This window comes from Salvelinus fontinalis, chromosome 39 (genome assembly GCF_029448725.1).
Source record: "Salvelinus fontinalis isolate EN_2023a chromosome 39, ASM2944872v1, whole genome shotgun sequence".
Classification (NCBI taxonomy): Eukaryota; Metazoa; Chordata; class Actinopteri; order Salmoniformes; family Salmonidae; genus Salvelinus; species Salvelinus fontinalis.
The window spans coordinates 619444-643350 of NC_074703.1; the positions used below are offsets into that span (position 1 = coordinate 619444).

Here is a 23907-nt window from a genome sequence, read left to right on the forward strand (position 1 = left end):
ATGGTACTCCACTGCGTTGCATTCTGTCTGAAATGTGCTGTATAAATAAAGCTTGATTTGACTCTTATTCTGAAGGTGTATACAAATCCGTGACCCGAAGGTGCTTACTTATTCGTGCTTACTTTACAACGGAGTCATTCTAACCGCCTCACGGGAACATTTTCCTAACTACGTTTCACGCTTTTATCAATTTAGAAATCGCAGCGAGAAGACACAGTCTTTAATTTCACTGTGAAAATGGCCTCGATTCGGTTAAATCTGCCAACGTTATTGAATGTTCTCTTAATCTGCGTCACTTTGCTACGGAATAACCGCTACTGTGTTGTTGCCAAGCGGTATCACAGACCCAACGTTGTGTTGATCCTCACCGATGACCTGGACATCGTTATTGGGGGCATGGTAAATTACTTTACAACATTAGTTTAATCTATTGGTGGTATGTTCGTATAACTAACGTTAGGTTAGACTGCTGTGGTCTGATGCGCGCAGTGTTTACGTTTAGCTAACGGTTAGCCTGCAGAGTTAGTTAGATAGTTGCGCCATCGGTTAGCCTGCAGAGTTAGTTAGTTGCGCCATCGGTTAGCCTGCAGAGTTAGTTAGTTAGTTGCGCCATCGGTTAGCCTGCAGAGTTAGTTAGATAGTTGCGCCATCGGTTAGCCTGCAGAGTTAGTTAGTTAGTTGCGCCATCGGTTAGCCTGCAGAGTTAGTTAGTTAGTTGCGCCATCGGTTAGCCTGCAGAGTTAGTTAGTTAGTTGCGCCATCGGTTAGCCTGCAGAGTTAGTTAGATAGTTGCGCCATCGGTTAGCCTGCAGAGTTAGTTAGTTAGTTGCGCCATCGGTTAGCCTGCAGAGTTAGTTAGTTAGTTGCGCCATCGGTTAGCCTGCAGAGTTAGTTAGTTAGTTGCGCCATCGGTTAGCCTGCAGAGTTAGTTAGATAGTTGCGCCATCGGTTAGCCTGCAGAGTTAGTTAGTTAGTTGCGCCATCGGTTAGCCTGCAGAGTTAGTTAGTTAGTTGCGCCATCGGTTAGCCTGCAGAGTTAGTTAGTTAGTTGCGCCATCACATGTCGCCCAGCTATGTTGAGGGTGTGTTGTTGTTTTGCCAAAGTTGATCATGACCTGCTAGGTTATCTACCCCTCAGGTCTGCCTAGCCCAATCACGTCCCTGATCTCACCAGTCTACAGAACAATCATATGACTGGATGTGTCAAATGTCAGGAGTCCTGCTGATCTAGGATCAGTCTAGATGTTCTAACATAATGGATCAGATTACATGGACAGGGGGGGGACCTGATCTAGGATCAGTCTAGATGTTCTAACATAATGGATCAGATTACATGGACAGGGGGGGGACCTGATCTAGGATCAGTCTAGATGTTCTTCCATAATGGTTAGATTACATGGACAGGGGGGGACCTGATCTAGGATCAGTCTAGATGTTATTCCATAATGGTTAGATTACATGGACAGGGGGGGACCTGATCTAGGATCAGTCTAGATGTTCTTCCATAATGGTTAGATTACATGGACAGGGGGGGACCTGATCTAGGATCAGTCTAGATGTTCTAACATAATGGATCAGATTACATGGACAGGGGGGGGACCTGATCTACGATCAGTCTAGATGTTCTAACATAATGGATCAGATTACATGGACAGGGGGGGGACCTGATCTAGGATCAGTCTAGATGTTCTTCCATAATGGTTAGATTACATGGACAGGGGGGGACCTGATCTAGGATCAGTCTAGATGTTATTCCATAATGGTTAGATTACATGGACAGGGGGGGACCTGATCTAGGATCAGTCTAGATGTTATTCCATAATGGTTAGATTACATGGACAGGGGGGGACCTGATCTAGGATCAGTCTAGATGTTATTCCATAATGGTTAGATTACATGGACAGGGGGGGGACCTGATCTAGGATCAGTCTAGATGTTATTCCATAATGGTTAGATTACATGGACAGGGGGGGACCTGATCTAGGATCAGTCTAGATGTTATTCCATAATGGATCAGATTACATGGACAGGGGGGGATCTGATCTAGGATCAGTCTAGATGTTCTTCCATAATGAATAATATTACATGGACAGGGGGGGGACCTGATCTAGGATCAGTCTAGATGTTCTTCCATAATGGTTAGATTACACGGACAGGGGGAGACCTGATCAGCAATCCTACTCTGAGACTCTTGATACATACGACTACAGCAATAGCTAAAGCTGATGGACCAGACCCTCCATAAACCTGTGATTAGTTCCTCCTCTCTAAACTCGCCTAAATCCCAAGTCAGACATGTTTTCAGTTAGTTCTATTCTCACCCTATTGTTTAGCAGGGCCCTGCTCTCACAGTCCAGGTCTTTGGCAGCCAGTCTGAACTAGTTCAGTATGCTGAGTAGGTATACTACAAGTCTGGAGACTCTTATGGTACTGTTTGATGATGTAGTCCAGGTCTCTGGCAGCCAGTCTGAACTAGTTCAGTATGCTGAGTAGGTATACTACAAGTCTGGAGACTTTTATGGTACTGTTTGATGATGTAGTCCAGGTCTCTGGCAGCCAGTCTGAACTAGTTCAGTATGCTGAGTAGGTATACTACAAGTCTGGAGACTCTTATGGTCCTGTTTGATGATGTAGTCCAGGTCTCTGGCAGCCAGTCTGAACTAGTTCAGTATGCTGAGTAGGTATACTACAAGTCTGGAGACTCTTATGGTACTGTTTGATGATGTAGTCCAGGTCTCTGGCAGCCAGTCTGAACTAGTTCAGTATGCTGAGTAGGTATACTACAAGTCTGGAGACTCTTATGGTACTGTTTGATGATGTAGTCCAGGTCTCTGGCAGCCAGTCTGAACTAGTTCAGTATGCTGAGTAGGTATACTACAAGTCTGGAGACTCTTATGGTCCTTTTTGATGATGTAGTCCAGGTCTCTGGCAGCCAGTCTGAACTAGTTCAGTATGCTGAGTAGGTATACTACAAGTCAGGAGACTCTTATGTTAAGTTATGTTTGATGATGTAGTCCAGGTCTCTGGCAGCCAGTCTGAACTAGTTCAGTATGCTGAGTAGGTATACTACAAGTCTGGAGACTCTTATGGTCCTGTTTGATGATGTAGTCCAGGTCTCTGGCAGCCAGTCTGAACTAGTTCAGTATGCTGAGTAGGTATACTACAAGTCTGGAGACTCTTATGGTCCTGTTTGATGATGTAGTCCAGGTCTCTGGCAGCCAGTCTGAACTAGTTCAGTATGCTGAGTAGGTATACTACAAGTCTGGAGACTCTTATGGTCCTGTTTGATGATGTAGTCCAGGTCTCTGGCAGCCAGTCTGAACTAGTTCAGTATGCTGAGTAGGTATACTACAAGTCTGGAGACTCTTATGGTGCTGAAATAAGTTACCTGAACAGGTGTGTCTGTGAGGTTTCAGAATGGGACATTATTCTAAAGAACCGCCAGGTGAGGATGACAGATCAGTGTGAAATAAGTTACCTGAACAGGTGTGTCTGTGAGGTTTCAGAATGGGACATTATTCTAAAGAACCGCCAGGTGAGGATGACAGATCAGTGTGAAATAAGTTACCTGAACAGGTGTGTCTGTGAGGTTTCAGAATGGGACATTATTCTAAAGAACCGCCAGATGAGGATGACAGATCAGTGTGAAATAAGTGACCTGAACAGGTGTGTCTGTGAGGTTTCAGAATGGGACATTATTCTAAAGAACCGCCAGGTGAGGATGACAGATCAGTGTGAAATAAGTTACCTGAACAGGTGTGTCTGTGAGGTTTCAGAATGGGACATTATTCTAAAGAACCGCCAGATGAGGATGACAGATCAGTGTGAAATAAGTGACCTGAACAGGTGTGTCTGTGAGGTTTCAGAATGGGACATTATTCTAAAGAACCGCCAGGTGAGGATGACAGATCAGTGTGAAATAAGTTACCTGAACAGGTGTGTCTGTGAGGTGTCAGAATGGGACATTATTCTAAAGAACCGCCAGGTGAGGATGACAGATCAGTGTGAAATAAGTTACCTGAACAGGTGTGTCTGTGAGGTTTCAGAATGGGACATTATTCTAAAGAACCGCCAGGTGAGGATGACAGATCAGTGTGAAATAAGTTACCTGAACAGGTGTGTCTGTGAGGTTTCAGAATGGGACATTATTCTAAAGAACCGCCAGGTGAGGATGACAGATCAGTGTGAAATAAGTTACCTGAACAGGTGTGTCTGTGAGGTTTCAGAATGGGACATTATTCTAAAGAACCGCCAGGTGAGGATGACAGATCAGTGTGAAATAAGTGACCTGAACAGGTGTGTCTGTGAGGTTTCAGAATGGGACATTATTCTAAAGAACCGCCAGGTGAGGATGACAGATCAGTGTGAAATAAGTTACCTGAACAGGTGTGTCTGTGAGGTTTCAGAATGGGACATTATTCTAAAGAACCGCCAGGTGAGGATGACAGATCAGTGTGAAATAAGTTACCTGAACAGGTGTGTCTGTGAGGTTTCAGAATGGGACATTATTCTAAAGAACCGCCAGGTGAGGATGACAGATCAGTGTGAAATAAGTTACCTGAACAGGTGTGTCTGTGAGGTTTCAGAATGGGACATTATTCTAAAGAACCGCCAGGTGAGGATGACAGATCAGTGTGAAATAAGTTACCTGAACAGGTGTGTCTGTGAGGTTTCAGAATGGGACATTATTCTAAAGAACCGCCAGATGAGGATGACAGATCAGTGTGAAATAAGTGACCTGAACAGGTGTGTCTGTGAGGTTTCAGAATGGGACATTATTCTAAAGAACCGCCAGATGAGGATGACAGATCAGTGTGAAATAAGTGACCTGAACAGGTGTGTCTGTGAGGTTTCAGAATGGGACATTATTCTAAAGAACCGCCAGATGAGGATGACAGATCAGTGTGAAATAAGTTACCTGAACAGGTGTGTCTGTGAGGTTTCAGAATGGGACATTATTCTAACGCCTGTGTTGTGTTTCTTCAGACCCCACTGAACAAGACCAAGAAGCTGATTGGTGAAGCAGGGATCACCTTTACCAACGCTGTGAGTATCCTGTTTAGAGTTAGGGTTGGTCTCCAACGCTGTGAGTATCCTGTTCAGAGTTAGGGTTGGTCTCCAACACTGTGAGTATCCTGTTCAGAGTTAGGGGTTAGGGTTGGTCTCCAACGCTGTTAGAATCCTGTTCAGAGTTAGGGGTTAGGGTTGGTCTCCAACGCTGTGAGTATCCTGTACAGAGTTAGGGTTGGTCTCCAACGCTGTGAGTATCCTGTTCAGAGTTAGGGTTGGTCTCCAACGCTGTGAGTATCCTGTTCAGAGTTAGGGTTGGTCTCCAACGCTGTGAGTATCCTGTTCAGAGTTAGGGGTTAGGGTTGGTCTCCAACACTGTGAGTATCCTGTTCAGAGTTAGGGTTGGTCTCCAACGCTGTTAGTATCCTGTTCAGAGTTAGGGTTGGTCTCCAACGCTGTGAGTATCCTGTACAGAGTTAGGGTTGGTCTCTAACACTGTGAGTATCCTGTTCAGAGTTAGGGTTGGTCTCCAACGCTGTGAGTATCCTGTACAGAGTTAGGGGTTAGGGTTGGTCTCCAACGCTGTGAGTATCCTGTTCAGAGTTAGGGGTTAGGGTTGGTCTCCAACGCTGTGAGTATCCTGTTCAGAGTTAGGGGTTAGGGTTGGTCTCCAACGCTGTGAGTATCCTGTTCAGAGTTAGGGTTGGTCTCTAACACTGTGAGTATCCTGTTCAGAGTTAGGGGTTAGGGTTGGTCTCCAACGCTGTGAGTATCCTGTTCAGAGTTAGGGGTTAGGGTTGGTCTCCAACACTGTGAGTATCCTGTTCAGAGTTAGGGGTTAGGGTTGGTCTCCAACGCTGTGAGTATCCTGTTCAGAGTTAGGGGTTAGGGTTGGTCTCCAACGCTGTGAGTATCCTGTTCAGAGTTAGGGGTTAGGGTTGGTCTCTAACACTGTGAGTATCCTGTTCAGAGTTAGGGGTTAGGGTTGGTCTCTAACACTGTGAGTATCCTGTTCAGAGTTAGGGGTTAGGGTTGGTCTCCAACGCTGTGAGTATCCTGTTCAGAGTTAGGGGTTAGGGTTGGTCTCCAACGCTGTGAGTATCCTGTTCAGAGTTAGGGGTTAGGGTTGGTCTCCAACGCTGTGAGTATCCTGTTCAGAGTTAGGGGTTAGGGTTGGTCTCCAACACTGTGAGTATCCTGTACAGAGTTAGGGGTTAGGGTTGGTCTCCAACGCTGTGAGTATCCTGTTCAGAGTTAGGGTTGGTCTCCAACGCTGTGAGTATCCTGTACAGAGTTAGGGTTGGTCTCCAACACTGTGAGTATCCTGTTCAGAGTTAGGGTTGGTCTCCAACGCTGTGAGTATCCTGTACAGAGTTAGGGTTGGTCTCCAACGCTGTTAGTATCCTGTTCAGAGTTAGGGTTGGTCTCCAACGCTGTGAGTATCCTGTACAGAGTTAGGGTTGGTCTCTAACACTGTGAGTATCCTGTTCAGAGTTAGGGTTGGTCTCCAACGCTGTGAGTATCCTGTACAGAGTTAGGGGTTAGGGTTGGTCTCCAACGCTGTGAGTATCCTGTTCAGAGTTAGGGGTTAGGGTTGGTCTCCAACGCTGTGAGTATCCTGTTCAGAGTTAGGGGTTAGGGTTGGTCTCCAACGCTGTGAGTATCCTGTTCAGAGTTAGGGTTGGTCTCTAACACTGTGAGTATCCTGTTCAGAGTTAGGGGTTAGGGTTGGTCTCCAACGCTGTGAGTATCCTGTTCAGAGTTAGGGGTTAGGGTTGGTCTCCAACACTGTGAGTATCCTGTTCAGAGTTAGGGGTTAGGGTTGGTCTCCAACGCTGTGAGTATCCTGTTCAGAGTTAGGGGTTAGGGTTGGTCTCCAACGCTGTGAGTATCCTGTTCAGAGTTAGGGGTTAGGGTTGGTCTCCAACGCTGTGAGTATCCTGTTCAGAGTTAGGGGTTAGGGTTGGTCTCCAACGCTGTGAGTATCCTGTTCAGAGTTAGGGGTTAGGGTTGGTCTCCAACGCTGTGAGTATCCTGTTCAGAGTTAGGGGTTAGGGTTGGTCTCCAACACTGTGAGTATCCTGTACAGAGTTAGGGGTTAGGGTTGGTCTCCAACACTGTGAGTATCCTGTACAGAGTTAGGGGTTAGGGGGTGTATGAGGGTTTCAGCAGCAGGACAGGAGATGAATGGGTGTATGAGGGTTTCAGCAGCAGGACGGGAGATGAATGGGTGCATGAGGGTTTCAGCAGCAGGACGGGAGATGAATGGGTGTATGAGGGTTTCAGCAGGACGGGAGATGAATGGGTGTATGAGGGTTTCAGCAGGACGGGAGATGAATGGGTGTATGAGGGTTTCAGCAGGACGGGAGATGAATGGGTGTATGAGGGTTTCAGCAGGACAGGAGATGAATGGGTGTATGAGGGTTTCAGCAGGACAGGAGATGAATGGGTGTATGAGGGTTTCAGCAGGACGGGAGATGAATGGGTGTATGAGGGTTTCAGCAGGATGGGAGATGAATGGGTGTATGAGGGTTTCAGCAGGACGGGAGATGAATGGGTGTATGAGGGTTTCAGCAGGACGGGAGATGAATGGGTGTATGAGGGTTTCAGCAGGACGGGAGATGAATGGTTGTATGAGGGTTTCAGCAGCAGGACGGGAGAGGAATGGGTGTATGAGGGTTTCAGCAGGACGGGAGATGAATGGGTGTATGAGGGTTTCAGCAGCAGGACAGGAGATGAATGGGTGTATGAGGGTTTCAGCAGGACCGGAGATGAATGGGTGTATGAGGGTTTCAGCAGGACGGGAGATGAATGGGTGTATGAGGGTTTCAGCAGCAGGACGGGAGATGAATGGGTGTATGAGGGTTTCAGCAGGACGGGAGATGAATGGGTGTATGAGGGTTTCAGCAGGACGGGAGATGAATGGGTGTATGAGGGTTTCAGCAGCAGGACGGGAGATGAATGGGTGTATGAGGGTTTCAGCAGCAGGACGGGAGATGAATGGGTGTATGAGGGTTTCAGCAGCAGGACGGGAGATGAATGGGTGTATGAGGGTTTCAGCAGGACGGGAGATGAATGGGTGTATGAGGGTTTCAGCAGGACGGGAGATGAATGGGTGTATGAGGGTTTCAGCAGCAGGACGGGAGATGAATGGGTGTATGAGGGTTTCAGCAGCAGGACGGGAGATGAATGGGTGTATGAGGGTTTCAGCAGCAGGACGGGAGATGAATGGGTGTATGAGGGTTTCAGCAGCAGGACGGGAGATGAATGGGTGTATGAGGGTTTCAGCAGCAGGACGGGAGATGAATGGGTGTATGAGGGTTTCAGCAGCAGGACGGGAGATGAATGGGTGTATGAGGGTTTCAGCAGGACGGGAGATGAATGGGTGTATGAGGGTTTCAGCAGGACAGGAGATGAATGGGTGTATGAGGGTTTCAGCAGGACGGGAGATGAATGGGTGTATGAGGGTTTCAGCAGCAGGACGGGAGATGAATGGGTGTATGAGGGTTTCAGCAGGATGGGAGATGAATGGGTGTATGAGGGTTTCAGCAGGACGGGAGATGAATGGGTGTATGAGGGTTTCAGCAGGACGGGAGATGAATGGGTGTATGAGGGTTTCAGCAGGACGGGAGATGAATGGGTGTATGAGGGTTTCAGCAGCAGGATGGGAGATGAATGGGTGTATGAGGGTTTCAGCAGCAGGACGGGAGATGAATGGGTGTATGAGGGTTTCAGCAGCAGGACAGGAGATGAATGGGTGTATGAGGGTTTCAGCAGGACGGGAGATGAATGGGTGTATGAGGGTTTCAGCAGGACGGGAGATGAATGGGTGTATGAGGGTTTCAGCAGGACGGGAGATGAATGGGTGTATGAGGGTTTCAGCAGCAGGACCGGAGATGAATGGGTGTATGAGGGTTTCAGCAGGACGGGAGATGAATGGGTGTATGAGGGTTTCAGCAGCAGGACGGGAGATGAATGGGTGTATGAGGGTTTCAGCAGGACAGGAGATGAATGGGTGTATGAGGGTTTCAGCAGGACAGGAGATGAATGGGTGTATGAGGGTTTCAGCAGGACGGGAGATGAATGGTTGTATGAGGGTTTCAGCAGCAGGACGGGAGAGGAATGGGTGTATGAGGGTTTCAGCAGGACGGGAGATGAATGGGTGTATGAGGGTTTCAGCAGCAGGACAGGAGATGAATGGGTGTATGAGGGTTTCAGCAGGACCGGAGATGAATGGGTGTATGAGGGTTTCAGCAGGACGGGAGATGAATGGGTGTATGAGGGTTTCAGCAGCAGGACGGGAGATGAATGGGTGTATGAGGGTTTCAGCAGGACGGGAGATGAATGGGTGTATGAGGGTTTCAGCAGGACGGGAGATGAATGGGTGTATGAGGGTTTCAGCAGCAGGACGGGAGATGAATGGGTGTATGAGGGTTTCAGCAGCAGGACGGGAGATGAATGGGTGTATGAGGGTTTCAGCAGCAGGACGGGAGATGAATGGGTGTATGAGGGTTTCAGCAGGACGGGAGATGAATGGGTGTATGAGGGTTTCAGCAGGACGGGAGATGAATGGGTGTATGAGGGTTTCAGCAGCAGGACGGGAGATGAATGGGTGTATGAGGGTTTCAGCAGCAGGACGGGAGATGAATGGGTGTATGAGGGTTTCAGCAGCAGGACGGGAGATGAATGGGTGTATGAGGGTTTCAGCAGCAGGACGGGAGATGAATGGGTGTATGAGGGTTTCAGCAGGACAGGAGATGAATGGGTGTATGAGGGTTTCAGCAGGACGGGAGATGAATGGGTGTATGAGGGTCTCAGCAGCAGGACGGGAGATGAATGGGTGTATGAGGGTTTCAGCAGGACAGGAGATGAATGGGTGTATGAGGGTTTCAGCAGGACGGGAGATGAATGGGTGTATGAGGGTTTCAGCAGCAGGACGGGAGATGAATGGGTGTATGAGGGTTTCAGCAGGACGGGAGATGAATGGGTGTATGAGGGTTTCAGCAGGACGGGAGATGAATGGGTGTATGAGGGTTTCAGCAGGACGGGAGATGAATGGGTGTATGAGGGTTTCAGCAGGACGGGAGATGAATGGGTGTATGAGGGTTTCAGCAGCAGGACGGGAGATGAATGGGTGTATGAGGGTTTCAGCAGCAGGACGGGAGATGAATGGGTGTATGAGGGTTTCAGCAGCAGGACGGGAGATGAATGGGTGTATGAGGGTTTCAGCAGGACGGGAGATGAATGGGTGTATGAGGGTTTCAGCAGGACGGGAGATGAATGGGTGTATGAGGGTTTCAGCAGGACAGGAGATGAATGGGTGTATGAGGGTTTCAGCAGGACGGGAGATGAATGGGTGTATGAGGGTTTCAGCAGCAGGACGGGAGATGAATGGGTGTATGAGGGTTTCAGCAGGATGGGAGATGAATGGGTGTATGAGGGTTTCAGCAGGACGGGAGATGAATGGGTGTATGAGGGTTTCAGCAGGACGGGAGATGAATGGGTGTATGAGGGTTTCAGCAGGACGGGAGATGAATGGGTGTATGAGGGTTTCAGCAGCAGGATGGGAGATGAATGGGTGTATGAGGGTTTCAGCAGCAGGACGGGAGATGAATGGGTGTATGAGGGTTTCAGCAGCAGGACAGGAGATGAATGGGTGTATGAGGGTTTCAGCAGGACGGGAGATGAATGGGTGTATGAGGGTTTCAGCAGGACGGGAGATGAATGGGTGTATGAGGGTTTCAGCAGGACGGGAGATGAATGGGTGTATGAGGGTTTCAGCAGCAGGACGGGAGATGAATGGGTGTATGAGGGTTTCAGCAGCAGGACCGGAGATGAATGGGTGTATGAGGGTTTCAGCAGGACGGGAGATGAATGGGTGTATGAGGGTTTCAGCAGGACGGGAGATGAATGGGTGTATGAGGGTTTCAGCAGCAGGACGGGAGAGGAATGGGTGTATGAGGGTTTCAGCAGGACGGGAGATGAATGGGTGTATGAGGGTTTCAGCAGCAGGACAGGAGATGAATGGGTGTATGAGGGTTTCAGCAGGACCGGAGATGAATGGGTGTATGAGGGTTTCAGCAGGACGGGAGATGAATGGGTGTATGAGGGTTTCAGCAGCAGGACGGGAGATGAATGGGTGTATGAGGGTTTCAGCAGGACGGGAGATGAATGGGTGTATGAGGGTTTCAGAAGGACGGGAGATGAATGGGTGTATGAGGGTTTCAGCAGCAGGACGGGAGATGAATGGGTGTATGAGGGTTTCAGCAGCAGGACGGGAGATGAATGGGTGTATGAGGGTTTCAGCAGCAGGACGGGAGATGAATGGGTGTATGAGGGTTTCAGCAGGACGGGAGATGAATGGGTGTATGAGGGTTTCAGCAGGACGGGAGATGAATGGGTGTATGAGGGTTTCAGCAGCAGGACGGGAGATGAATGGGTGTATGAGGGTTTCAGCAGCAGGACGGGAGATGAATGGGTGTATGAGGGTTTCAGCAGCAGGACGGGAGATGAATGGGTGTATGAGGGTTTCAGCAGCAGGACGGGAGATGAATGGGTGTATGAGGGTTTCAGCAGGACAGGAGATGAATGGGTGTATGAGGGTTTCAGCAGGACGGGAGATGAATGGGTGTATGAGGGTCTCAGCAGCAGGACGGGAGATGAATGGGTGTATGAGGGTTTCAGCAGGACGGGAGATGAATGGGTGTATGAGGGTTTCAGCAGCAGGACGGGAGATGAATGGGTGTATGAGGGTTTCAGCAGGACGGGAGATGAATGGGTGTATGAGGGTTTCAGCAGCAGGACGGGAGATGAATGGGTGTATGAGGGTTTCAGCAGCAGGACGGGAGATGAATGGGTGTATGAGGGTTTCAGTAGCAGGACGGGAGATGAATGGGTGTATGAGGGTTTCAGCAGCAGGACGGGAGATGAATGGGTGTATGAGGGTTTCAGCAGGACGGGAGATGAATGGGTGTATGAGGGTTTCAGAAGGACGGGAGATGAATGGGTGTATGAGGGTTTCAGCAGCAGGACGGGAGATGAATGGGTGTATGAGGGTTTCAGCAGCAGGACGGGAGATGAATGGGTGTATGAGGGTTTCAGCAGCAGGACGGGAGATGAATGGGTGTATGAGGGTTTCAGCAGGACGGGAGATGAATGGGTGTATGAGGGTTTCAGCAGGACGGGAGATGAATGGGTGTATGAGGGTTTCAGCAGCAGGACGGGAGATGAATGGGTGTATGAGGGTTTCAGCAGCAGGACGGGAGATGAATGGGTGTATGAGGGTTTCAGCAGCAGGACGGGAGATGAATGGGTGTATGAGGGTTTCAGCAGCAGGACGGGAGATGAATGGGTGTATGAGGGTTTCAGCAGCAGGACGGGAGATGAATGGGTGTATGAGGGTTTCAGCAGCAGGACGGGAGATGAATGGGTGTATGAGGGTTTCAGCAGGACGGGAGATGAATGGGTGTATGAGGGTTTCAACAGCAGGACGGGAAATGAATGGGTGTATGAGGGTTTCAGCAGGACGGGAGATGAATGGGTGTATGAGGGTTTCAGCATCAGGACGGGAGATGAATGGGTGTATGAGGGTTTCAGCTGCAGGACAGGAGATGAATGGGTGTATGAGGGTTTCAGCAGCAGGACAGGAGATGAATGGGTGTATGAGGGTTTCAGTAGCAGGACGGGAGATGAATGGGTGTATGAGGGTTTCAGCAGCATCCTAACAGTTAGACTTGGTGCTAGGGTTATCTTACCTGATGGGGGTATGGTGTTGTGTTGACCCCAGTTTGTAGCCAGCCCACTGTGCTGTCCCAGCAGAGCCAGCATCCTAACAGTTAGACTTGGTGCTAGGGTTATCTTACCTGATGGGGGTATGGTGTTGTGTTGACCCCAGTTTGTAGCCAGCCCACTGTGCTGTCCCAGCAGAGCCAGCATCCTAACAGTTAGACTTGGTGCTAGGGTTATCTTACCTGATGGGACTATGTTGTTGTGTTGACCCCAGTTTGTAGCCAGCCCACTGTGCTGTCCCAGCAGAGCCAGCATCCTAACAGACTTGGTGCTAGGGTTATCTTACCTGATGGGACTATGTTGTTGTGTTGACCCCAGTTTGTAGCCAGCCCACTGTGCTGTCCCAGCAGAGCCAGCATCCTAACAGTTAGACTTGGTGCTAGGGTTATCTTACCTGATGGGACTATGTTGTTGTGTTGACCCCAGTTTGTAGCCAGCCCACTGTGCTGTCCCAGCAGAGCCAGCATCCTAACAGTTAGACTTGGTGCTAGGGTTATCTTACCTGATGGGACTATGTTGTTGTGTTGACCCCAGTTTGTAGCCAGCCCACTGTGCTGTCCCAGCAGAGCCAGCATCCTAACAGTTAGACTTGGTGCTAGGGTTATCTTACCTGATGGGGGTATGTTGTTGTGTTGCCCCCAGTTTGTAGCCAGCCCACTGTGCTGTCCCAGCAGAGCCAGCATCCTAACAGTTAGACTTGGTGCTAGGGTTATCTTACCTGATGGGGGTATGTTGTTGTGTTGCCCCCAGTTTGTAGCCAGCCCACTGTGCTGTCCCAGCAGAGCCAGCATCCTAACAGGGAAGTATCCTCATAACCACCATGTGATCAACAACACTCTGGAGGGGAACTGCAGCAGCACGGCCTGGCAGAAGACCCAGGAGCCCAAGACCTTCCCTGCTCTACTGCAGGCCTACGCTGGCTACCAGACCTTCTTCGCTGGGAAGTACCTCAACCAGGTAACTACACCTCTACCACCTAACTCTACCACTAACCCTACGCTGGTTACCAGACCTTCTACACTGGGAAGTACCTCAACCAGGTAACTACACCTCACCTAACTCTACCACTAACCCTACGCTGGCTACCAGACCTTCTTCGCTGGGAAGTACCTCAACCAGGTAACTACACCTCACCTAACTCTACCACTAACCCTACGCTGGTTACCAGACCTTCTACACTGGGAAGTACCTCAACCAGGTAACTACACCTCACCTAACTCTACCACTAACCCTACGCTGGTTACCAGACCTTCTACACTGGGAAGTACCTCAACCAGGTAACTACACCTCACCTAACTCTACCACTAACCCTACGCTGGTTACCAGACCTTCTACACTGGGAAGTACCTCAACCAGGTAACTACACCTCACCTAACTCTACCACTAACCCTACGCTGGCTACCAGACCTTCTACACTGGGAAGTACCTCAACCAGGTAACTACACCTCTACCACCTAACTCTACCACTAACCCTACGCTGGTTACCAGACCTTCTACACTGGGAAGTACCTCAACCAGGTAACTACACCTCACCTAACTCTACCACTAACCCTACGCTGGTTACCAGACCTTCTACACTGGGAAGTACCTCAACCAGGTAACTACACCTCACCTAACTCTACCACTAACCCTACGCTGGTTACCAGACCTTCTACACTGGGAAGTACCTCAACCAGGTAACTACACCTCTACCACCTAACTCTACCACTAACCCTACGCTGGTTACCAGACCTTCTACACTGGGAAGTACCTCAACCAGGTAACTACACCTCTACCACCTAACTCTACCACTAACCCTACGCTGGTTACCAGACCTTCTACACTGGGAAGTACCTCAACCAGGTAACTACACCTCTACCACCTAACTCTACCACTAACCCTACGCTGGTTACCAGACCTTCTACACTGGGAAGTACCTCAACCAGGTAACTACACCTCACCTAACTCTACCACTAACCCTACGCTGGTTACCAGACCTTCTACACTGGGAAGTACCTCAACCAGGTAACTACACCTCACCTAACTCTACCACTAACCCTACGCTGGTTACCAGACCTTCTACACTGGGAAGTACCTCAACCAGGTAACTACACCTCACCTAACTCTACCACTAACCCTACGCTGGTTACCAGACCTTCTACACTGGGAAGTACCTCAACCAGGTAACTACACCTCACCTAACTCTACCACTAACCCTACGCTGGTTACCAGACCTTCTACACTGGGAAGTACCTCAACCAGGTAACTACACCTCACCTAACTCTACCACTAACCCTACGCTGGTTACCAGACCTTCTACACTGGGAAGTACCTCAACCAGGTAACTACACCTCACCTAACTCTACCACTAACCCTACGCTGGTTACCAGACCTTCTACACTGGGAAGTACCTCAACCAGGTAACTACACCTCACCTAACTCTACCACTAACCCTACGCTGGTTACCAGACCTTCTACACTGGGAAGTACCTCAACCAGGTAACTACACCTCACCTAACTCTACCACTAACCCTACGCTGGTTACCAGACCTTCTACACTGGGAAGTACCTCAACCAGGTAACTACACCTCACCTAACTCTACCACTAACCCTACGCTGGTTACCAGACCTTCTACACTGGGAAGTACCTCAACCAGGTAACTACACCTCACCTAACTCTACCACTAACCCTACGCTGGTTACCAGACCTTCTACACTGGGAAGTACCTCAACCAGGTAACTACACCTCTACCACCTAACTCTACCACTAACCCTACGCTGGTTACCAGACCTTCTACACTGGGAAGTACCTCAACCAGGTAACTACACCTCACCTAACTCTACCACTAACCCTACGCTGGTTACCAGACCTTCTACACTGGGAAGTACCTCAACCAGGTAACTACACCTCACCTAACTCTACCACTAACCCTACGCTGGTTACCAGACCTTCTACACTGGGAAGTACCTCAACCAGGTAACTACACCTCACCTAACTCTACCACTAACCCTACGCTGGTTACCAGACCTTCTACACTGGGAAGTACCTCAACCAGGTAACTACACCTCCCACCTAACTCTACCACTAACCCTACGCTGGTTACCAGACCTTCTACACTGGGAAGTACCTCAACCAGGTAACTACACCTCACCTAACTCTACCACTAACCCTACGCTGGTTACCAGACCTTCTACACTGGGAAGTACCTCAACCAGGTAACTACACCTCTACCACCTAACTCTACCACTAACCCTACGCTGGTTACCAGACCTTCTACACTGGGAAGTACCTCAACCAGGTAACTACACCTCTACCACCTAACTCTACCACTAACCCTACGCTGGTTACCAGACCTTCTACACTGGGAAGTACCTCAACCAGGTAACTACACCTCACCTAACTCTACCACTAACCCTACGCTGGTTACCAGACCTTCTACACTGGGAAGTACCTCAACCAGGTAACTACACCTCACCTAACTCTACCACTAACCCTACGCTGGTTACCAGACCTTCTACACTGGGAAGTACCTCAACCAGGTAACTACACCTCACCTAACTCTACCACTAACCCTACGCTGGTTACCAGACCTTCTACACTGGGAAGTACCTCAACCAGGTAACTACACCTCACCTAACTCTACCACTAACCCTACGCTGGTTACCAGACCTTCTACACTGGGAAGTACCTCAACCAGGTAACTACACCTCTACCACCTAACTCTACCACTAACCCTACGCTGGTTACCAGACCTTCTACACTGGGAAGTACCTCAACCAGGTAACTACACCTCACCTAACTCTACCACTAACCCTACGCTGGTTACCAGACCTTCTACACTGGGAAGTACCTCAACCAGGTAACTACACCTCACCTAACTCTACCACTAACCCTACGCTGGTTACCAGACCTTCTACACTGGGAAGTACCTCAACCAGGTAACTACACCTCACCTAACTCTACCACTAACCCTACGCTGGTTACCAGACCTTCTACACTGGGAAGTACCTCAACCAGGTAACTACACCTCTACCACCTAACTCTACCACTAACCCTACGCTGGTTACCAGACCTTCTACACTGGGAAGTACCTCAACCAGGTAACTACACCTCTACCACCTAACTCTACCACTAACCCTACGCTGGTTACCAGACCTTCTACACTGGGAAGTACCTCAACCAGGTAACTACACCTCTACCACCTAACTCTACCACTAACCCTACGCTGGTTACCAGACCTTCTACACTGGGAAGTACCTCAACCAGGTAACTACACCTCACCCTAACTCTACCACTAACCCTACGCTGGTTACCAGACCTTCTACACTGGGAAGTACCTCAACCAGGTAACTACACCTCTACCACCTAACTCTACCACTAACCCTACGCTGGTTACCAGACCTTCTACACTGGGAAGTACCTCAACCAGGTAACTACACCTCTACCACCTAACTCTACCACTAACCCTACGCTGGTTACCAGACCTTCTACACTGGGAAGTACCTCAACCAGGTAACTACACCTCTACCACCTAACTCTACCACTAACCCTACGCTGGTTACCAGACCTTCTACACTGGGAAGTACCTCAACCAGGTAACTACACCTCTCCACCTAACTCTACCACTAACCCTACGCTGGTTACCAGACCTTCTACACTGGGAAGTACCTCAACCAGGTAACTACACCTCTACCACCTAACTCTACCACTAACCCTACGCTGGTTACCAGACCTTCTACACTGGGAAGTACCTCAACCAGGTAACTACACCTCACCTAACTCTACCACTAACCCTACGCTGGTTACCAGACCTTCTACACTGGGAAGTACCTCAACCAGGTAACTACACCTCACCTAACTCTACCACTAACCCTACGCTGGTTACCAGACCTTCTACACTGGGAAGTACCTCAACCAGGTAACTACACCTCACCTAACTCTACCACTAACCCTACGCTGGTTACCAGACCTTCTACACTGGGAAGTACCTCAACCAGGTAACTACACCTCACCTAACTCTACCACTAACCCTACGCTGGTTACCAGACCTTCTACACTGGGAAGTACCTCAACCAGGTAACTACACCTCACCTAACTCTACCACTAACCCTACGCTGGTTACCAGACCTTCTACACTGGGAAGTACCTCAACCAGGTAACTACACCTCACCTAACTCTACCACTAACCCTACGCTGGTTACCAGACCTTCTACACTGGGAAGTACCTCAACCAGGTAACTACACCTCACCTAACTCTACCACTAACCCTACGCTGGTTACCAGACCTTCTACACTGGGAAGTACCTCAACCAGGTAACTACACCTCACCTAACTCTACCACTAACCCTACGCTGGTTACCAGACCTTCTACACTGGGAAGTACCTCAACCAGGTAACTACACCTCACCTAACTCTACCACTAACCCTACGCTGGTTACCAGACCTTCTACACTGGGAAGTACCTCAACCAGGTAACTACACCTCACCTAACTCTACCACTAACCCTACGCTGGTTACCAGACCTTCTACACTGGGAAGTACCTCAACCAGGTAACTACACCTCACCTAACTCTACCACTAACCCTACGCTGGTTACCAGACCTTCTACACTGGGAAGTACCTCAACCAGGTAACTACACCTCACCTAACTCTACCACTAACCCTACGCTGGTTACCAGACCTTCTACACTGGGAAGTACCTCAACCAGGTAACTACACCTCACCTAACTCTACCACTAACCCTACGCTGGTTACCAGACCTTCTACACTGGGAAGTACCTCAACCAGGTAACTACACCTCACCTAACTCTACCACTAACCCTACGCTGGTTACCAGACCTTCTACACTGGGAAGTACCTCAACCAGGTAACTACACCTCACCTAACTCTACCACTAACCCTACGCTGGTTACCAGACCTTCTACACTGGGAAGTACCTCAACCAGGTAACTACACCTCACCTAACTCTACCACTAACCCTACGCTGGTTACCAGACCTTCTACACTGGGAAGTACCTCAACCAGGTAACTACACCTCTACCACCTAACTCTACCACTAACCCTACGCTGGTTACCAGACCTTCTACACTGGGAAGTACCTCAACCAGGTAACTACACCTCACCTAACTCTACCACTAACCCTACGCTGGTTACCAGACCTTCTACACTGGGAAGTACCTCAACCAGGTAACTACACCTCACCTAACTCTACCACTAACCCTACGCTGGTTACCAGACCTTCTACACTGGGAAGTACCTCAACCAGGTAACTACACCTCACCTAACTCTACCACTAACCCTACGCTGGTTACCAGACCTTCTACACTGGGAAGTACCTCAACCAGGTAACTACACCTCACCTAACTCTACCACTAACCCTACGCTGGTTACCAGACCTTCTACACTGGGAAGTACCTCAACCAGGTAACTACACCTCACCTAACTCTACCACTAACCCTACGCTGGTTACCAGACCTTCTACACTGGGAAGTACCTCAACCAGGTAACTACACCTCACCTAACTCTACCACTAACCCTACGCTGGTTACCAGACCTTCTACACTGGGAAGTACCTCAACCAGGTAACTACACCTCACCTAACTCTACCACTAACCCTACGCTGGTTACCAGACCTTCTACACTGGGAAGTACCTCAACCAGGTAACTACACCTCACCTAACTCTACCACTAACCCTACGCTGGTTACCAGACCTTCTACACTGGGAAGTACCTCAACCAGGTAACTACACCTCACCTAACTCTACCACTAACCCTACGCTGGTTACCAGACCTTCTACACTGGGAAGTACCTCAACCAGGTAACTACACCTCTACCACCTAACTCTACCACTAACCCTACGCTGGTTACCAGACCTTCTACACTGGGAAGTACCTCAACCAGGTAACTACACCTCACCTAACTCTACCACTAACCCTACGCTGGTTACCAGACCTTCTACACTGGGAAGTACCTCAACCAGGTAACTACACCTCTACCACCTAACTCTACCACTAACCCTACGCTGGTTACCAGACCTTCTACACTGGGAAGTACCTCAACCAGGTAACTACACCTCACCTAACTCTACCACTAACCCTACGCTGGTTACCAGACCTTCTACACTGGGAAGTACCTCAACCAGGTAACTACACCTCACCTAACTCTACCACTAACCCTACGCTGGTTACCAGACCTTCTACACTGGGAAGTACCTCAACCAGGTAAATATACCTCTACCACCTAACTCTACCACTAACCCTACGCTGGTTACCAGACCTTCTACACTGGGAAGTACCTCAACCAGGTAAATATACCTCTACCACCTAACTCTACCACTAACCCTACGCTGGTTACCAGACCTTCTACACTGGGAAGTACCTCAACCAGGTAACTACACCTCTACCACCTAACTCTACCACTAACCCTACGCTGGTTACCAGACCTTCTACACTGGGAAGTACCTCAACCAGGTAACTACACCTCACCTAACTCTACCACTAACCCTACGCTGGCTACCAGACCTTCTACACTGGGAAGTACCTCAACCAGGTAACTACACCTCACCTAACTCTACCACTAACCCTACGCTGGCTACCAGACCTTCTACACTGGGAAGTACCTCAACCAGGTAACTACACCTCTACCACCTAACTCTACCACTAACCCTACGCTGGTTACCAGACCTTCTACACTGGGAAGTACCTCAACCAGGTAACTACACCTCACCTAACTCTACCACTAACCCTACGCTGGTTACCAGACCTTCTACACTGGGAAGTACCTCAACCAGGTAACTACACCTCTACCACCTAACTCTACCACTAACCCTACGCTGGTTACCAGACCTTCTACACTGGGAAGTACCTCAACCAGGTAACTACACCTCACCTAACTCTACCACTAACCCTACGCTGGTTACCAGACCTTCTACACTGGGAAGTACCTCAACCAGGTAACTACACCTCTACCACCTAACTCTACCACTAACCCTACGCTGGTTACCAGACCTTCTACACTGGGAAGTACCTCAACCAGGTAACTACACCTCACCTAACTCTACCACTAACCCTACGCTGGTTACCAGACCTTCTACACTGGGAAGTACCTCAACCAGGTAACTACACCTCACCTAACTCTACCACTAACCCTACGCTGGTTACCAGACCTTCTACACTGGGAAGTACCTCAACCAGGTAACTACACCTCTACCACCTAACTCTACCACTAACCCTACGCTGGTTACCAGACCTTCTACACTGGGAAGTACCTCAACCAGGTAACTACACCTCTACCACCTAACTCTACCACTAACCCTACGCTGGTTACCAGACCTTCTACACTGGGAAGTACCTCAACCAGGTAACTACACCTCACCTAACTCTACCACTAACCCTACGCTGGTTACCAGACCTTCTACACTGGGAAGTACCTCAACCAGGTAACTACACCTCACCTAACTCTACCACTAACCCTACGCTGGTTACCAGACCTTCTACACTGGGAAGTACCTCAACCAGGTAACTACACCTCACCTAACTCTACCACTAACCCTACGCTGGTTACCAGACCTTCTACACTGGGAAGTACCTCAACCAGGTAACTACACCTCACCTAACTCTACCACTAACCCTACGCTGGTTACCAGACCTTCTACACTGGGAAGTACCTCAACCAGGTAACTACACCTCACCTAACTCTACCACTAACCCTACGCTGGTTACCAGACCTTCTACACTGGGAAGTACCTCAACCAGGTAACTACACCTCTACCACCTAACTCTACCACTAACCCTACGCTGGTTACCAGACCTTCTACACTGGGAAGTACCTCAACCAGGTAACTACACCTCTACCACCTAACTCTACCACTAACCCTACGCTGGTTACCAGACCTTCTACACTGGGAAGTACCTCAACCAGGTAACTACACCTCTACCACCTAACTCTACCACTAACCCTACGCTGGTTACCAGACCTTCTACACTGGGAAGTACCTCAACCAGGTAACTACACCTCACCTAACTCTACCACTAACCCTACGCTGGTTACCAGACCTTCTACACTGGGAAGTACCTCAACCAGGTAACTACACCTCACCTAACTCTACCACTAACCCTACGCTGGTTACCAGACCTTCTACACTGGGAAGTACCTCAACCAGGTAACTACACCTCTACCACCTAACTCTACCACTAACTCAGTCTCTCTGTTTCAGTATAGAAACTGCTTCTGTCTCTCTGTTTCAGTATAGAAACTGCTTCTGTCTCTGTGTTTCAGTATGGAAACTGCCTCTGTCTCTCTGTTTCAGTATAGAAACTGCTTCTGTCTCTCTGTTTCAGTATAGAAACTGCTTCTGTCTCTCTGTTTCAGTATAGAAACTGCTTCTGTCTCTCTGTTTCAGTATAGATACTGCCTCAGTCTCTGTGTTTCAGTATAGAAACTGCCTCTGCCTCTGTCTCTGTGTTTCAGTATAGAAACTGCCTCTGCCTCTCTGTTTCAGTATGGAAACTGTCTCTGTCTCTCTGTTTCAGTATAGAAACTGCCTCTGTCTCTCTGTTTCAGTATAGAAACTGCCTCTGTCTCTGTGTTTCAGTATAGAAACTGCCTCTCTGTTTCAGTATAGAAACTGCCTCTGTCTCTGTGTTTCAGTATAGAAACTGCCTCTGTCTCTGTGTTTCAGTATAGAAACTGCCTCTGTCTCTCTGTTTCAGTATAGAAACTGCCTCTGTCTCTGTTTCAGTATAGAAACTGCCTCTGTCTCTCTGTTTCAGTATAGAAACTGCCGCTGTCTCTCTGTTTCAGTATGGAAACTGCCTCTGTCTCTCTGTTTCAGTATAGAAACTGCCTCTGTCTCTTCTGTTTCAGTATAGAAACTGCCTCTGTCTCTCTGTTTCAGTATAGAAACTGCCTCTGTCTCTCTGTTTCAGTATAGAAACTGCCTCTGTCTCTCTGTTTCAGTATGGAAACTGCCTCTGTCTCTCTGTTTCAGTATGGAAACTGTCTCTGTCTCTGTGTTTCAGTATGGAAACTGTCTCTGTCTCTGTGTTTCAGTATAGAAACTGCCTCTGTCTCTGTTTCAGTATAGAAACTGCCTCTGTCTCTCTGTTTCAGTATAGAAACTGCCTCTGTCTCTCTGTTTCAGTATAGAAACTGCCTCTGCCTCTCTGTTTCAGTATAGAAACTGCCTCTGTCTCTCTGTTTCAGTATAGAAACTGCCGCTGTCTCTCTGTTTCAGTATGGAAACTGCCTCTGTCTCTCTGTTTCAGTATAGAAACTGCCTCTGTCTCTCTGTTTCAGTATAGAAACTGCCTCTGTCTCTCTGTTTCAGTATAGAAACTGCCTCTGTCTCTCTGTTTCAGTATAGAAACTGCCTCTGTCTCTGTGTTTCAGTATGGAAACTGCCTCTGTCTCTCTGTTTCAGTATGGAAACTGCCTCTGTCTCTGTTTCAGTATGGGAACCCAGATGCAGGAGGAGTGGAACACGTTCCTCTGGGATGGGACTACTGGGTCGGACTGGTGAGACTACATTATACACTATATTACTAACGTCACAACATCAGTCTAGACTCTGGTGAGAACAACACGTCGCCTCAGCAGTCTAGTGAGTCTAATCTAATAGTCCACTTTGACCCCCAGAGACGTATTTCTGCCAGTATTCCTGACTCAATCATTAATCAACTGTCCTGCGTCTGCTGCTCGCTCTGGCCTGTGTTTTCCCCACCGGGAACGAAAATCACATTAATCAAAGATTGTTGACGTACCTTGTTTACTATATCTGCAAGGGTAACTGAGGCTAGAGGTCACTAGAGGTCAGGATCAGGAGAATGTTGAGAATGTTCCGGCTGAAACACAAAACTTTATCTCCTCTGTAGTCTACTGAATCTAGAAACACGACGGTCAACTTTATCTCCTCTGTAGTCTACTGAATCTAGAAACACTACAGTCAACTTTATCTCCTCTGTAGTCTACTGAATCTAGAAACACTACAGTCAACTTTATCTCCTCTGTAGTCTACTGAATCTAGAAACACTACAGTCAACTTTATCTCCTCTGTAGTCTACTGAATCTAGAAACACGACGGGCTACTTTATCTCCTCTGTAGTCTACTGAATCTAGAAACACGACGGTC

At 48.8% G+C, this 23907-nt stretch overlaps 1 protein-coding gene across 1 annotated transcript in view; it reads left to right on the forward strand.

Moving 5' to 3' along the window:
• Nucleotides 1-23907, forward strand: part of gnsa (glucosamine (N-acetyl)-6-sulfatase a) — an 82949-nt gene continuing 59042 nt past the window's right edge. Inside the window, exons 1-4 of the mRNA XM_055905276.1 lie at nt 1-399; nt 4987-5046; nt 13549-13755; nt 23229-23294. Of these exons, the coding sequence (XP_055761251.1) occupies nt 238-399; nt 4987-5046; nt 13549-13755; nt 23229-23294 (495 nt within the window). The 5' untranslated portion in view covers nt 1-237. The remainder of the gene's footprint in view (nt 400-4986; nt 5047-13548; nt 13756-23228; nt 23295-23907) is intronic.